Raw genomic sequence first — 17,923 nt, forward strand, 5'->3', positions numbered from 1 at the left:
CCACAGAAGATCATTGCAAACTCATACTCAAAATGGCACTGATTGATTTATCACTCCCAAGACACCAGGGCAGCGGGCGTAGAAGGACACACATACGACTTGTGTAAGGCAAAGCTTTGAGGCAAAGCTTTGTTGATGGGTTACTAAATATTCACATGCTTGTGTCTTGTGTCTTTTGTTGCTGCTGCTGATACGGAACCCCACCGGGCCTTCACGACTGACTGCCGACGTTATCTGCCCGAGGGATTTATCCAACCGGCAAATCCGTCCCGACGTTACCTGAACGCTCACCTGAGGCCCGCTAATCGTTAGCTGTCCTATCGGCTGCTATCTGAACAAAACCCCACTACACGGAACCTACCGACGGAAACGCACGAGGTATCTACAAACAGACCTCCATCCTATGCTGCTACCGATAGCCATATACCCGGCCAGCTGTCTGGATCGCCACGACCCCAACCAACCTCTACTCACTGGACCCTTACTGATCACTCGATTAAGCATGCCTCTCCTTAATGTAAATATGCCTTGTCCATTGCTGTTCTGGTTAGTGTTTATTGGCTTATTTCACTGTAGAGATTCTAGCCCTGCTCTCTATACCATATCCAACCTATCAGTTCCACCACCCACATATGCGATGACATCACCTGGTTTCAATGATGTTTCTAGAGACAAGATCTCTCTCATCATCACTCAATACCTAGGTTTACCTCCACTGTATTCACATCCTACCATACCTTTGTCTGTACATTATTCCTTTAAACTATTTTATCGCCCCCAGAAACTTCCTTTTACTCTCTGCTCTAGTAGCTCTAGGCGACCAATTCTCATAGCTTTTAGCCGTACCATTATCCTACTTCTCCTCTGTTCCTCTGGTGATGTAGAGGTGAATCCAGGCCCTGCAGTACCTGGCTCCACTCCTATTCCCCAGGCGCTCTCTTTTGATGACTTCTGTAACCGTAATAGCCTTGGCTTCATGCATGTTAACATTAGAAGCCTCCTCCCTAAGTTTGTTTTGTTCACTGCTTTAGCACACTCTACCAACCCGGATGTTTTAGCCGTGTCTGAATCCTGGCTTAGAAAGACCACCAAAAATTCAGACATTTTTATCCCCAATTACAATATTTTCAGACAAGATAGAACGGTCAAAGGGGGCGGTGTTGCAATCTACTGCAAAGACTGCCTGCAGAGTTCTGTTATACTATCCAGGTCTGTTCCCAAACAATTTGAACTTCTACTTTTAAAAATCCACCTCTCTAAAAACAAGTCTCTCACCGTTGCCGCCTGCTATAGACCACCCTCTGCCCCCAGCTGTGCTCTGGACACTATATGTGAACTGATTGCCCCCCATCTATCTTCAGAGCTCGTGCTGCTAGGCGACCTACATTTGAACATGCTCAACACCCCAGCCACCCTACAATCTAAGCTTGATGCCCTCAATCTCACACAAATTATCAATGAACCTACCAGGTACCACCCCAATTCCGTAAACACGGGTACCCTCATAGATATCATCCTAACAAACTTGCCCTCCAAATACACCTCTGCTGTTTTCAACCAAGATCTCAGCGATCACTGCCTCATTGCCTGCATCCGTAATGGGTCAGCGGCCAAACGACCTCCACTCATCACTGTCAAACGCTCCCTGAAACACTTCAGCGAGCAGGCCTTCCTAATCGACCTGGCCGGGATATCCTGGAAGGATATTGATCTCATCCCGTCAGTAGAGGATGCCTGGTCATTTTAAAAAAATGCCTTCCTCACCATCTTGAATAAGCATGCCCCATTCAAGAAATTTAGAACCAGGAACAGATATAGCCCTTGGTTCTCTCCTGACCTGACTGCCCTTAACCATCAGAAAAACATCCTATGGCGTTCTGCATTAGCATCGAACAGCCCCCGTGATATGCAACTTTTCAGGGAAGCCAGAAACCAATATACACAGGCAGTTAGAACAGCCAAGGCTAGCTTTTTCAAGCAGAAATTTGCTTCCTGCAACACAAATTCAAAAAAGTTCTGGGACACCGTAAAGTCCATGGAGAATAAGAACACCTCCTCCCAGCTTCCAACCGCTCTGAAGATAGGAAACACTGTCACCACCGACAAATCCACTATAATTGAGAATTTCAATAAGCATTTTTCTACGGCTGGCCATGCTTTCCACCTGGCTACCCCTACCCCGGACAACAGCACTGCCCTCCCCTCTGCTACTCGCCCAAGCCTTCCCCATTTCTCTTTCTCCCAAATACAGTCAGCTGATGTTCTTAATGAGCTGCAAAATCTGGACCCTTACAAATCAGCCGGGCTAGATAATCTGGACCCTTTCTTTCTAAAACTATCTGCTGAAATTGTTGCCACCCCTATTACTAGCCTCTTCAACCTCTCTTTCGTGTCGTCTGAGATCCCCAAAGATTGGAAAGCAGCTGCGGTTATCCCCCTCTTCAAAGGGGGGGACACCCTTGACCCTAACTGCTACAGACCTATATCTATCCTACCCTGCCTTTCTAAGGTCTTCGAAAGCCAAGTCAACAAACAGATTACCGACCATTTCGAATCACACCACACCTTCTCCGCTATGCAATCTGGTTTCAGAGCTGGTCATGGGTGCACCTCAGCCACGCTCAAGGTCATAAACGATATCGTAACCGCCATCGATAGGAAACAATACTGTGCAGCCGTATTCATTGACCTGGCCAAGGCTTTTGACTCTGTCAATCACCACATCCTCATTGGCAGACTCGACAGCCTTGGTTTCTCTAATGATTGCCTCGCCTGGTTCACCAACTACTTCTCTGATAGAGTTCAGTGTGTCAAATCGGAGGGTCTGTTGTCCGGGCCTCTGGCAGTCTCTATGGGGGTGCCACAGGGTTCAATTCTTGGACCGACTCTCTTCTCTGTTTACATCAATGATGTCGCTCTTGCTGCTGGTGATTCTCTGATCCACCTCTACGCAGACGACACTATTCTGTATACTTCTGGCCCTTCTTTTGACACTGTGTTAACAACCCTCCAGGCGAGCTTCAATGCCATACAACTCTCCTTCCGTGGCCTCCAACTGCTCTTAAATACAAGTAAAACCAAATGCATGCTCTTCAACCGATCGCTGCCTGCTCCTGCCCGCCTGTCCAACATCACTACTTTGGACGGCTCTGACTTAGAATATGTGGACAACTACAAATACCTAGGTGTCTGGTTAGACTGTAAACTCTCCTTCCAGACCCACATCAAACATCTCCAATCCAAAGTCAAATCTAGAATTGGCTTCCTATTCCGCAACAAAGCATCCTTTACTCATGCTGCCAAACATACCCTTGTAAAACTGACCATCCTACCAATCCTCGACTTCGGTGATGTCATTTACAAAATAGCCTCCAAAACCCTACTCAATAAATTGGATGCAGTCTATCACAGTGCCATCCTTTTTGTCACCAAAGCCCCATATACTACCCACCACTGCGACCTGTACACTCTCGTTGGCTGGCCCTCGCTTCATACTCGTCGCCAAACCCACTGGTTCCAGGTCATCTACAAGACCCTGCTAGGTAAAGTCCCCCCTTATCTCAGCTCGCTGGTCACCATAGCAGCACCTACCTGTAGCACGCGCTCCAGCAGGTATATCTCTCTAGTCACCCCCAAAACCAATTCTTCCTTTGGACGCCTCTCCTTCCAGTTCTCTGCTGCCAATGACTGGAACGAACTACAAAAATCTCTGAAACTGGAAACACCTATCTCCCTCACTAGCTTTAAGCACCAGCTGTCAGAGCAGCTCATAGATTACTGCACCTGTACATAACCCATCTACAATTTAGCCCAAACAACTACCTCTTTACCTACTGTATTTATTTATTAATTTATTTTGCTCCTTTGCACCCCATTATTTCTGTCTCTACTTTGCACTTTCTTCCAATGCAAACCAACCATTCCAGTGTTTTTTAGTTTTTATTTTACTTGCTGTGTTGTACTCACTTCGCCCCCATGGCCTTTTTATATTTTATTTATTTATACATATATCTGTTTGCCTTCACCTCCCTTATCTCACCTCACTTGCTCACATTGTATATAGACTTATTTTTTTTCACTGTATTATTGACTATATGTTTGTTTTTACTCCATGTGTAAATATGTGTTGTTGTATGTGTCGAACCGCTTTGCTTTATCTTGGCTTGGTCGCAATTGTAAATGCGAACGTGATCTCAATTTGCCTACCTGTTTAAATAAAGGTTAAATTAAAAAATTAAAAAAAACATGCACTGATATTATCAGTGAAATCTTAAATCATCTCATAAGGAGACTGGTCGCATGCAGTGCTTTCACAAGCGAAGAACATGCTATCAGGACTGTGTGAGCTCAGTCAACCAGTCATCCAGTTAAATTATTGATAGTGACGTAAAAAGTGTATGATGTGGCCTCCCGGGTGGCGCAGTGGTCTAGGGCACTGCATGGCAGCGCTAGCTGCGCCACCAGAAACTCTGGGTTCGTGCCCAGGCTCTGTCGCAGCCGGCCGCGACCGGGAGGTCCGTGGGGCGACGCACAATTGGCCTAGCGTCGTCCGGGATAGGGAGGGTTTGGCCGGTAGGGATTTCCTTGTCTCATTGCGCACCAGCGACTCCTGTGGCGGGCCGGGCGCAGTGCGCGCTAACCAAGGGGGCCAGGTGCACGGTGTTTCCTCCGACGCATTGGTGCGGCTGGCTTCCGGGTTGGAGGCGCGCTGTGTTAAGAAGCAGTGCGGCTTGGTTAGGTTGTGTTTCGGAGGACGCATGGCTTTCGACCTTCGTCGAGCCCGTACGGGAGTTGTAGCGATGAGACAAGATAGTAACTACTAACAATTGGATACCACGAAATTGGGGAGAAAAGGGGATAAAATTTAATTTTTCAAATAAAAATGTTAAAAAGTGTATGATGTCTCAGACACCCCATGCTCATTGGTTAATGTTGGGGTTGGGGAGTGGCCAGACCAGGCCAGCTAGTGTGTGTAACTGAATGTGTTGTTCTAGTGATTGGGTGCTTTCCAGGGCAGGCGAGAATTAACACTCTTAAGATAAGCTCCTCTTAAGCACCATGTACAGTTGACACCGCTCCAGTATTTGTGGCAGTGGGGTCCAGGTTCAGACCAGGGCTTGACCCTGGCTTAAATTATGTCATATTCACATTGTAAAAGGACTACACGCCTGTATCCATCTGTACCATACATAATCATTTTTACAGAAGAATCATGAGCAGAAGAAGAATTGATCATTTCTCACTACTCCACACAATTTTTCAATAGATGTAGCAACCAGTAAGAGGAACCCCTTTCCCCCTCCATTCTATAATGGGAGGGAAGCTGGACCAACATCGTCACTGGCTCCATCTTTAGCTCAGCCTATGAGATTGTAGCAGGCCTCTCTCTGGTGGTCCCTCTGCCACAGTGGCCGGAGGAGGAGAGGGAAGTCAGGATGTGTATAACGCATCAGTGGAAACACTACAGAGGACATGGACTCCTTCAATGGGCTGGCCCAGGGGGTGAGGATAAAGACTCACTATCCAATGAATGAATGAGGATCCACAAGCAACTTCAATCGACTCTGTTCTCAAATAGGTGTAAGGAAGATAAATAGTACATTGTGCTATGCTGTGGAAATACAACTACTGGCCCAATCAGACAGATCACAACAAAGAATAACTGACAGACAGAGATAGGCTAGCCCTTTTCCCTGTACATCACAAGAGAGTTTCCCTGGCCTTTCTTCTTCAGGCAGGCCAGAGGCATTGCTGAGACGAGCGATGGAAGTAGATATAAGATGATGGCCCTATTGCACATTGAAGGCCATCTATAAATAGACTAGCCTAGGACACCTCTAATGCCCTGCACTCCAACTCCCTATTAACACTGTGGAGTTGCTGCTCTGGCACAGGGACAGAGAGCAAGCTGGCAGGTGATCAGCTCTCTATGAGAGAGAAAGAGACACACACTTGTCTTATGAAAGAGAACATCCCTGGGCGCAGTGACACACACACTCGTCTTAGAGTGCGTGTGTGGCCTTCCACTCCAGTGATCAAATGAATGCACAGGCTTTGCCCAAGCTGTTTATCTCTTTCTTTAAAAGCCAAAAGGATCAAAGACCAGTGTCCTCAGTCACATTTAGTGGAATTAGAATACAAGTGGTCAGCTTGTCCCTACCTACCCTCAAATACAATAGAATCTATTTACGGACCGTAAATACAATATATTCACCAGTTGTTTTCTTAACAGATCAAACGCTCATAGAAAGTGACTTGAACTAACTAATGATGAAAAGTATAGTACTAATCACTTTGGTTAAAAACATTTTTTTTTAAGTGGCCCAATGTCAGAGAGATTTTTCAATGATAGAATTAAGCAGTGAGAGGATCAAACACTAAGCATTCCAGGCTGGCCAAGCTTTGTCGTGGGCTGTTCCAGGTCCCTGTCCCTCCCCACCACCTGATCCTACTGCCCCACCTCTCCCCTCTGAAGCCAAGCGGCCACATCAAAGGGCTGGAGGCACAGCACAGCCCCGCGGATCACAGCGCAGAGAGAGCACATAGACATGGCATGAAGGTCCTGGTCCTGCTAGGGAACAACCATCTGTAGGAGGGGGACAGGGCTTTCATATCTCCCAGATACGTGTGCAGAGAAGATCGCCAACCATCCAGCTGAGCCTACTAGCAAAAACTGTTATTAAACAGTTATAATACTGTAGCTGTATGTTCTTACCTGAACTTCCCAACTGTTTATAAAATCTATATTCCAAGTGAAGCTGTGGAGCCCGGGACTTTATCGGTTCCTGAAAAAGGAAAGAAAGAGAACCCCATTAGTAATGGAAAACACGTAGTGGTTATTGACATATTCAATAGGTAGATCAACGTCAAGATTATTGTGATAAATGGTTGAAAAACAATGTTGTATGTGAAACTGTATAGACCTTTTCACAGATTCCATGAGACAACTAAGGATGCATCCATGCTTACTATAACATTCCTAAGATCCCTCAGGCTTAGACACCATGTAGAGCTAAGAACCTAAAACATAAATCATCATCATCTACTTAACACAACATCCTTCCTCCACGATGATGATGCAAGGGCATTATGTATTTATGAACAAATGTAGCTTGCAAGAGGAAAAACAAACCTGTAAAAACAAAAATGGAGAAAACGGAACCAGGCAAAAAATTTAACAGACTTTATTGGGCCCTAGACACATCAACCACCCAGGGCAGCATTAGCCTCCTCCACACAGCTCATCCAACCAGCACCAGCCTCCCCCTTTTCACAAAATTGGGATCCTTAACGTTAAGAAAAATGTATTTTATGTTAAGTGTTATAGCCTAACTAGACAATAGGCTATATAGGCCTGGGGAACTTTGTGTAATTTAAATAAAACCGGAGAGGAAGAGGCAAACTTTTGGCTACTTTGGTGAACGTGAGGCATGCAAGCCAAGACATTAAGAGATACAGATTACCAAGACGTTTACAGACGGTTCTTTCTGCCTGCACCCTCCTCGCTCTCCCTCACCTGCTCTCTCTCTTTACAAATGATGCGAGTGTGTGTTCAGTCTTCGGTCTGTTGCGTCTAGAATATCCTAGCCTATTCATTGATGATAGACCCTGCTTTACTGAAGTTGTGAGACATTGCAAGCCAAGAAATTGCGAGATGCAATGGAATGCTGTGAGATACAGCTTTTGATTGCCACAAGGCCTAGTGCATGGTTCTGACTGTGTGCCTGGTGGCCGACCTGCCTATACTGTGCCCTTCCCCTCGCTAGTTCGCTATGAAAGATGCAAGTGTTTATGTTACCGGAAGTACTGTTCCAATAATATTGAATCATAAGAGTTGATTCATAGCGGAATCGAATCTTGACACTCAGAAATAGGAGTCGACCTGCAAGGAATCGTGGAAACAATTATTTTGGAGTCCATACTCCACCATGACGTCATTGTCGTTACAGTTGGAAAAATTGGTAGAGAAATGCAACCGAGAGACCCAAACCGTTTCTGGCAGCATTGTGAATTCACACTGAATTTTATGATAACGGAAAAACAATAAAAACAAATTGCAGTTTCAACACGAAGAAAACGTTTTTATTTGTCACATCCCTACTCGACACCTTTCATCCACCCAGCACCAGTCTACTCAACAGCTCTCCTCCACCCGGCACCAGTCTACTCAACAGCTCTCCTCCACCCGGCACCAGTCTACTCAACAGCTCTCCTCCACCCAGCACCAGTCTACTCAACAGCTCTCCTCCACCCAGCACCAGTCTACTCAACAGCTCATCCTCCACCCAGCACCAGTCTACTTAACAGCTCTCCTCCACCCAGCACCAGTCTACTCAACAGCTCTCCTCCACCCGGCACCAGTCTACTCAACAGCTCTCCTCCACCCAGCACCAGTCTACTCAACAGCTCTCCTCCACCCAGCACCAGTCTACTCAACAGCTCATCCTCCACCCAGCACCAGTCTACTCAACAGCTCTCCTCCACCCAGCACCAGTCTACTCAACAGCTCTCCTCCACACAGCACCAGTCTACTCAACAGCTCTCCTCCACCCAGCACCAGTCTACTCAACAGCTCTCCTCCACACAGCACCAGTCTACTCAATAGTGTATTAGTGCAGGTGAAGGAAAGGAGATGAAAATAAGATTAAGAAACAGCCCCATCCTGCTCCCAGTCTGAACATTAGGCACATCTCATCCATCTTAAGTGGATATCTGAGGAGAGAGAGACTGGTTAAGTGGAACTGAACTGGACACATGACCAGGCACTGGGCGGTGAGGGAGGTCAGGGCGGGGCACTGTCTGTGACATCATCGGTGGAGGGAGGCTTAGCCTCTCCACTAGGGAGGACGTGGGAAAAATATAGAAATAAAAACAGATGGCTGAAAACCACAGGACCCTAAAACAGAGGCTTATGGGGCTTTACATGCTTAGACACATCCCAGCAGATAACTATGCAAATGACCAAACCAACCCAGGAAATAATATCTACAATCTCGGTAGGTAGCCTACCTTTCTATGTTAAATGGTTCATAAAATTCCTCATCATTCCCTCTCAAAACTTATAGCAGACCCTCTCGATGCCCAATCTCCACACCCAACCTTTTAAAAGAAGATGCTCACAGAGCTCGCACTAGAAGCATTACAAACAACCTTTTCACTTAGATGGAATAAAGTGCTTAGGCGCAAACAATAAAATGTTATTAGCCACATGCTTTGTAAACAACGGTGCATACTTAATAATGGAATGCTTATTTACAGGTCCTTTTTCAAAAAATGCAGAGTTAAAGAAAAAATATTGAAATAAAAATTTAGAAATAGTGACACGAGGAATAAATACAGTGATTAACAAATAATAAATAGTAAAAAATGACATGGCTACATACAGGAAGTAGAATAACAAGGCTATATACAGTAAGGGGAGTAACCAGTACCAAGTTGATGTGCAGGGGTACAAGGTAATTGAGGTAGCTATGTACAAATACACTCAACTGACAGTTTATTAGGTACACCACCCTTTTCACAAAAACAGATTGCTCCTACAGACAGTGAGGCACGTGGCCATGGCTTGTTATATAAAGCAGACAGACAGGCATCGAGGCATTCAATTACTGTTCGATTGAACATTAGAATGGGCAAAACGACTGACCAAAGCGACTGAGCGTGGTTTGACAAATAATGGAGTAGTATAACAGTGGTGTGCAGAACGGCATCTTGGAATGCAGAACTAGTTGGTCCTTGTCACAGATGGGCTGGAGTGGACAGTTGAGGAGTGGAAAACATTGCCTGGAACATGACATTACGTTCAGTTTACTTGAGTGGCCTGCGCAGTCCCCAGACCTCAACCCAATAGAGCATCTTGAGATGAGATGGAACGGGCTGTTTGCAGTACCACTATACCGCTGTCCAATCTGCAGCAACTGCATGATGCTATCGCGTCAGCATGGACCAACATCCCTGTGGAACATTTCCGACACCTAGTAGAATTCAGGCTGTTCTGGAGGCAAAAGGGGGTACCGGGTCCGACCCGGTACTAGATGGGTGTACAGTGCCTCCCTTGACTTTTTCCACATTTTGTTGTGTTTAAAATGGATGAAATTGAGACGTGTCACTACAGACGTGTCTCAAGTGTCACTACAGTAGACACAATATCCCATAAATGTCAAAGTGGAATTATGCTTATAGAAATGCTTACAAACTAATAAAAAATTAAAAGCTGAAATGTCTTGAGTCAGTAAGTATTCAACCCTTTTGTTATGGCAAGTTTAAAGTTCAGGAGTAAAAATGTGCTTAACAAGTCACATAAGTTGCATGGACTCACTGTGTGCAAAAATAGTGTTTAACATTGTTTTTGAATGACTACCCCATCTCTGTACCCCACACATACAATCTGTAAGGTCCCTCAGTCGAGCAGTGAATTTCAAGCACGTAGTCAACAACAAAGACCAGGGAAGTTTTCCAATGGTTCGCAAAGAAGAGCATCTATTGGTAGATGGGTAAAAATAAAATGAAGGCATTGAATGTCCCTTTGAGCATGGTGAAGTTATTATACTTTGGATGGTGTATCAATACACCCAGTCCCTACAAAGATACAGGTGTCCTTCCTAACTCAGTTGCTAGCGAGTAAGGAAACCCTTTAGGGATTTCACCATGAGGCCAATGGTGATTTAAAAAAAGTTCCAGAGTTTAATGGCTGTGACAGAAAAAAACAGGATGGATCAAAAACGGTAGTTACTCCACAATACTAACCTAAATGAGAGTGAAAAGAAGGAAGCCTGTACAGAATAAAAAATATTTAAAAACATGCATCCTGTTCTCAATAAGGCATTAAAGTAATACCGCAAAAAATGTGGCAAAGAAAATAACTTTTTGTCCTGAATACAAAGTGTCATACTTGGAGCAAATGCAACAACACATCACTGAGCACCACGCCATATTTTCAAGTATGGTGGTGGCTGCATCATGTTATGGGTATGCTTGAGTAACTGGTGTAAAATGGCTAGCTAGTTAGCGGTGCACGCTAGAAGAGTTTCAAATCGGTGACGTCACTCGCTCGGAGACCTTGAAGTAGTTGTTTCCCTAGCTCTGCAAGGGCTGTGGATTTTGTGGAGCGATAGGTATTGAGGCTTCGAGGGTGACTGTTGTCGATGTGTGCAGAGGGTCCCGGTTTCATGCCCAGGTGGGGGTGAGGAGAGAACGGACGCAATACTGTTCCACATTTAGGATAAAAAAATACGGAATAGAGCTAGAGGAAAACCTGGTTCAGTCTACTTTTCAACAGACACTGGGAGACAAATGTACCTTTCAGCAGGACAATAAGCTAAAACACAAAGCCAAATCTACACCGGAGTTGCTTACCAAGACGACATTGAATGTTCCGGAGTGGCCTAGTTACAGTTTTGACTTACACCGGCATGGAAATCTATGGCAAGACTTAAAAAAGGCTGTCTAGCAATGATCACCAACCAACTTGACAGCACTTGAATAACATTTTAAAGAATAAATGGACAAATATTGTGCAATCAAGGTGTGCTAAACTCTTAGAGACTTACCCCAAAAGACTCACAGCTGTAATCTATGGCAAAGGTGATTCTAACATGTATTGACTCATGGGGTTGAATACTTACCTAATCAAGATGGTGTTTTATTTACCATATATATATTTTTGAAGTTGTAATTTTTCTTCCACTTTGACAGAGTAGTTTGTGTAGATCGTTGGCAAAAATAACACTTAAATCAATTTTAATCTCAACACTGTGGTTTACATGCTCAAATGCCCATGTGGGCTTGTTTACATTGGTCAGACGAAACTCGCACTCAAAGTAAAAATAGCTGAACCTAAAACAGCTATCCGCACCAAAAATATGGACTATGTGATTGTGCGGCATTGCGTAAATGCCAGTCATGGCTCATCCTCTACCTTGAAATTCTGGGGAATTTAGAAAGTTTCTCTTTCCTGGCAATATAGTGAGAAAATTGTTACAGAGAGAGGCACTTTGAATCGACTGCTTAGATTGCGTCAAACCGAAGGGTCTGAATGAACAGCTCTCTCATCTTTTTGTTTATTTCTCTGTCTTTTGTTATTCAAGAGGAAAGTATATGTGTAGGAATTTTGAATGATGATCATACTCTTGTTTGAATAACCTGTGTAGTTGCTAATACTACTACTGACAGTACAGATATTGACATGTTTAGTTGACATGACAAGTGGGATACATACAGTAGGTGCTTCCCACATTTTTCCTACTCAAATGTTATTTGTCACATGTGAAATGCTTTTACTTACAAGCCCTTAAACCTACAATGTAGCTCAAGAAAAAGAGATAAGAAAATATTGACTAAATAAACTAAAGTAAATAAAAAGTAACACAATAAAATAACAATAACGAGGCTATATACAGGGGGTACTCGTACCGAATCAATGTGCGGTGTTACAGGTTAGTCGAGGTAGTTTGTACATGTAGGTAGGGGTAAAGTGACAATGCATAGATAATAAACAGCGAGTAGCAGCAGTGTAAGGGGGGGGGGTCAATATAAATAGTCCAGGTAGCCATTTGATTAATTGTTCAGCAGTCTTATAGCTTGGGGGTAGAAGTGACTGGAAGTGACTGGAGTCTTTGACAATTTTTTTTGGCCTTCCCCTGACACCGCCTAGTATATAGGTCCTGAATGGCAGGATGCTTGGCCCCATTGATGTATTGCGCTGTACGCACTACACTCTGTAGGGCCTTACAGTCAGATGCTGAGCAGTTGCCATACTAGGTGGTGACGCAACCGGTCAGGATGATCTCGATGGTGCAGCTGTAGAACCTTTTGAGGATCTGGGGACCCATGTCAAATATTTTCAGTCTCCTGAGGGGGAAAAGGTGTTGTCGTGCCCTCTTCATAATCGTCTTGGTGTGTTTGGACCATGTTGTTGGTGATGTGGACACCAAGGAACTTGAAACTCTCGACACGCTCCACTACAGCCCTGTCGATGTTAATGGGGGCCTGTTCGGCCCTCCTTTTCCTGTAGTCCACGATTAGCTCCTTTGTCTGGCTCACATTGAGGGAGAGGTTGTTGTCCTGGCACCACACTGCCAGGTCTCTGACCTCCTCCCTATAGGCTGTCTCATTGTGGTCGGTGATCACTGTTGTGTCGTCAGCAAACTTAACGATGGTGTTGGAGTCGTGGGTGAACAGGGAGTACAGGTGGGGACTAAGCAAGCACACGAGGGGCCCCGGTGTTGAGGATCAGCGTGGCAGATGTGTTGTTGCCTACCCTTACCACCTGGGGGTGGCCCGTAAGGAAGTCCAGGATCCTGGTGAGAAAGAGCAGTGTGGAGTGCGATTGAGATTCCGTCATCTGTGGATCTGTTGGGGCGGTATGCAAAATTGGTGGGTCTAGGGTTTCTGGGATGATGGTGTTGATGTGAGCCATGACCAGTTTTTTCAAAGCACTTCATGGCTACCGACGGCTCTGATGAAGGTGATTCATGCCAAAATGTAAGCCTATTGTTTGCTTCTCCCATCAATAAATCTATAACACTTACACAACCACAAAGTCCTCCATTATCTTTACTCTCCCATATAGTCAGTTGAAGTATCCTGGGGTAAGGAATGTTTGAGGGTTTTCCATTTTAATGCCACACAACAAAATGTGGAAAAGTCAAGGGGTGTGAATACTTCGAGAGTCCTTGTAGTTAGGGGTAAAGTGACTAGGCAACAGGATAGATAAGATAGTAGCAGCACTGGTACCGCTTGCCTCGTGGTAGCAGAGAGAACAGTCTATGGCTTGGGTGGCTGGAGTCTTTCACCATTATTTTGGGCCTTCCTCTGACACTGCCTGGTATAGAGGTTCTGGAACCTTAAGCGTTTAAGGATGTCCCTACAGCTGCTCTTTTCAGGAAATGAGCAGTCCAAAAGCAGATTATCTGTAACGTAAGGTTACAGCTTATTCTCCCTAAATCTAATATTCAAATGAAATCACGCATTTGGGCTTGTAAAGATTTTAACGTATAGGCTGCCTAATGGTGTGCGTACTTCAATGAAGCAAATGTATTCTTCCTAGAAACTCGTCAGCTGAACTGGACACAGGTGTCTGTCAAACCCAAAATGTGTTGGATTTATGTATGGAAAGCCCATGATGTGTGGAAAATCAAATTTTGTTGGAGGGGGGTGGGTGTTTGAGAAGATAAATAGAAAAATAGGCTACTTTTTTGTCAATATCCTTTTCATAAATTGTGATTTTTGTAACATTCTATAAGCATATTATTTAGTTGAGCATGTACAGCAGACATGGAGTGTGACCAGGCAAGGCTGGGGAAGCTGACCTGCAGCCAGGTCTAAAAGGAACTTCAGTGTTGGACCTCCTGCTGCAGCCCCTCTCCTGCTCAGCTGCCACCACCACACTGCTCACAGACCCCTCTCCAACAAACAAACAAAACAAACTAAAACGGATCAGCCAGTCTGTTTCACAGCCAAGCCTGTAGTAGCATAGTAGTTGTTGTAAGGGAGATATAATTTTCCTATCAAGCTTGCCTTGACCTATTAGCATTTCCATTCCAAGAAACACGCTTTAGGCTTGTCAACATCTCATTATGTCATAGATCTCATGATCATGGCAGGTTTTAACTTTAACTCATTAACGCGTTCCTGAGCTGGTCTGAAAACTGTGCTACGGATCTCTGGGTGGATTACGGATGCAGCTGATCATCTAAATCTGATCATGGTAGCTCCATCACAGCTGACAGAGAGAGATCCTGTTGACACGGATCCCGGGAGATTGCCTCTTGACACTTCTCCGAAAGATCCTCAATGTAATATAGCATATTATTGAAGCTGCCATTACGTAAGACGTGGGAAATAAATACACCACTGTGTATCCTCATCTTGACCATCAATCAGGCACTGTACGTGGTGCAGAGTTCAGAGAAATGGGCATCTCTGATTATATCCTCACTGCTATAGTGAAATTATAAACCATAAAAATGGAAATTATATTTATCATTTTAGAGAGCAGACTGAACATTCAAACCGAGCATAAGCCCAGGTATCGCCACTGTGCCCAGACCTGCATAAAGAAATGAGTGATGCTATAATACTAGTAAACAGGGTGCAAGGGGCTGTCCCTTCAGCTTTAATTGCCAGAGGTGTGGAAGAGGCAATGTGAGAGAGCAACAGCTGGCCTGTGTCCAGCCCTTCTCCTGTTTCAGATCAGGTTTCAGATGGAGCCGGCAGCTGCCACCACGTGATAGCAGCGCTTCAAACATGTCTGCCTCAGCTGCCCCCCAGCCACTGAAAGAACACTAGCACCAGTGACACAGGCGGCTCCGCTCTGACACGAGATGGAGGAGTGGACCTCAATAGCTAATGGAACGACTACTACACCCAGTGTCCCCCTGCTACTACACAGCTCTCTCTCCCCACAAACACAGCCCTGGGTTTTATAACTCATAATTAACCATTTCCAGAGCAACAGCTTGATGTATATGTTGGGCATTGATTACGTGAATAGCCTGTTCACTAAAAGCAGCCTTTTTACATCACAGGGTTAATCGGTTGGCTTGTGAAAAATAGGCAGTTCAATCATCATGTCAGTTTCGGTAATGCACAACATGCTGATGGAGCGTTTGTACTTTAAACACACTACAACAGCCACCACATGCTGCAATAGGTGTGTGATACAGTAAAAGGAGGAAGAGGATACAGCAATTCTGATTTCCATGTTATGGTTGACCACAATTCACCTTCTCGCCAGCCACAGCAAGTCCTTAGTATCTTACACATATTGGTCTCCACATACATATCCACTAAGTAGTAATGAGCACTATGAGTTCATTCAAATATCAGTCCTTCAGCAGTGGGGAAGTATCTTACAGGGAGTCTCCATGGAAGTGTAATTCACTTATCACTCTCCTTCAAAGCCGTGAGCTATTGCCAGTCAAAGCAGAAGCTGTCCATCACGGTCACCAGCAGATTCAGCCCACAAGCCTGCCCGGGGTTTATTGCAAATAACACGGGCCTCATAGGTGGCAGGTTTAAGAACTCCCATCCTCTTTATCTCCAGCTGTCAATAAATGACTGTACAGGAGGGAGAGAAATGAAAGACTGATTTCCCCCACACCTCTTCCTTATAGAGGGATGGAGGCTGACTTCTATTTACGGTCTTCGCCCTAAGTGTGTGTGTGTGTGTGCGCGACGGGGACAAGAGGTCCCTTATGTCTAAATCCATGGCAGATATATTGCGGGGCACCAGGGCATCATGACCTTGATCGCCAGATCCCTAGTCCATTCAAAACGGCAAAAAGGGTGCCAACCAGGAAAGAGGGACACATTAACTGAGGGTAGATTGTAGCACGTGGAGAGATTTCAGTAGGAAAATAGAACCTCCCCGGGGCAGTAAAAGAGAATGAGTAGTAGCCTAATAAAAATGTGACAGGAAAAAGGCGAATGGATATCAAACAACATAATAGATCATCTTTATGTACAGAAACGTTATCCGTAAATCACAAGTCACCATGGGAGAGCAGAAGAAAAATGTCATGGCTAGTTTTTCAAGTAAACGGCTTAAATGAATTATGAGCTGCAATTACTGTAAAGTTGTTAGGATGTGTTTCTTTAAGGCTTGGGTTCCCCCCCAGATTGTAAGCCTGCAGTGTACTTACAGGAGCGGGCTCCTGCTTCCATCACTGAAGGATTCGTCAGTGTGAGAAAGTGCACAGCTGAACCACAGACTAGACCACTGTGTGTGGAAATGGCTGGCCAACAAAGACAACCTTTCAGCGCTCAGCAGTTTCTCACTCTGCATTTTCTCTCTATGCAGTGCAGTTCCAGATAGTCAGACCGAGGGCTGCAACTAGCACGTCCCTCTCTCTCACTGGCAAGGGTGACACTGGCATTCACCTTTGTCTCAGGTGCAGCCACCACCCAATCGCATGCTGCTCATGCAACTTCGTATGAGACAGAAAATAATATACAAGACACTTGCCAGTCCATAATGAACAGAGGCTAATACTGACAACTAAAACAGAAGCCATATTACCAAAGGCTGCAACATTAACTGGGTTATTCAGGGCCTGCATGAGAGTCGTTCCATGTCATTTCAGCAAGACATGACACCCACCATGTCAGACTGTTCTGAAATCTTTTTTTGTAGCTAGAAATAGATAAGATTAGGCCTACCGACCAGCGCAACGGTCTAAGGCACTGCATCACAGTGCTAGAGACGTCACTACGGACACGTGTTTCGGGGGACGCATTGTTCTCGACCTTCGCCTCTCCCGAGTCCGTACTGGAGTTGCAGCAATGGGGCAATACTAACTACCAAATGGATATCACGAAAAATGGGTAAAAAGTACTAAAATAAAATAAAGTTAAGATTAGCATTCCGGCAACTTTATTTTGTTGAGATTGTATTTGATCTCTGGGAAATTAAGCTCATTGATTGCACCCAAATTGGCCATTCTAATTTATAGGATTCACATAATATTAAAATAAATAGAGGTCGACCGATTATGATTTTTCAACGCCGATACAGATAATTGGAGGATCAAAAAAAGCCGATACTGATTGAAAAATCAGACTTTTTTTTTTTTTTTGTAATAATGACAATTACAACAATACTGAATGAACACTTATTTTAACTTAATATAATATATCAATAAAATCTATTTAGCCTCAAATAAATAATGAAAGATGTTCAATTTGGTTTAAATAATGCAAAAACTAAGTGTTGGAGAAGAAAGTAAAAGTGCAATATGTGCCATGTAAGAAAGCTAACGTTTAAGTTCCTTGCTCAGAACATGAGAACATATGAAAGCTGGTGGTTCCTTTTAACATGAGTCTTCAATATTCCCAGGTAAGAAGTTTTAGGTTGTAGTTATTATAGGAATTATAGGACTATTTCTCTCTATACGATTTGTATTTCATATACCTTTGACTATTG

At 44.4% G+C, this 17,923-nt stretch overlaps 1 protein-coding gene across 3 annotated transcripts in view; it reads right to left on the reverse strand.

Moving 5' to 3' along the window:
* LOC129810623 (casein kinase I) overlaps window positions 1-17,923 on the reverse strand; it is a 42,698-nt gene that overhangs the window by 9,450 nt on the left and 15,325 nt on the right. For all 3 annotated transcript variants that reach the window (XM_055861320.1, XM_055861322.1, XM_055861321.1), the window contains exon 3: window positions 6,716-6,785. In XM_055861320.1, the coding sequence (XP_055717295.1) occupies window positions 6,716-6,785 (70 nt within the window). The remainder of the gene's footprint in view (window positions 1-6,715; window positions 6,786-17,923) is intronic.

Source organism: Salvelinus fontinalis, chromosome 14 (assembly GCF_029448725.1).
Source record: "Salvelinus fontinalis isolate EN_2023a chromosome 14, ASM2944872v1, whole genome shotgun sequence".
Classification (NCBI taxonomy): Eukaryota; Metazoa; Chordata; class Actinopteri; order Salmoniformes; family Salmonidae; genus Salvelinus; species Salvelinus fontinalis.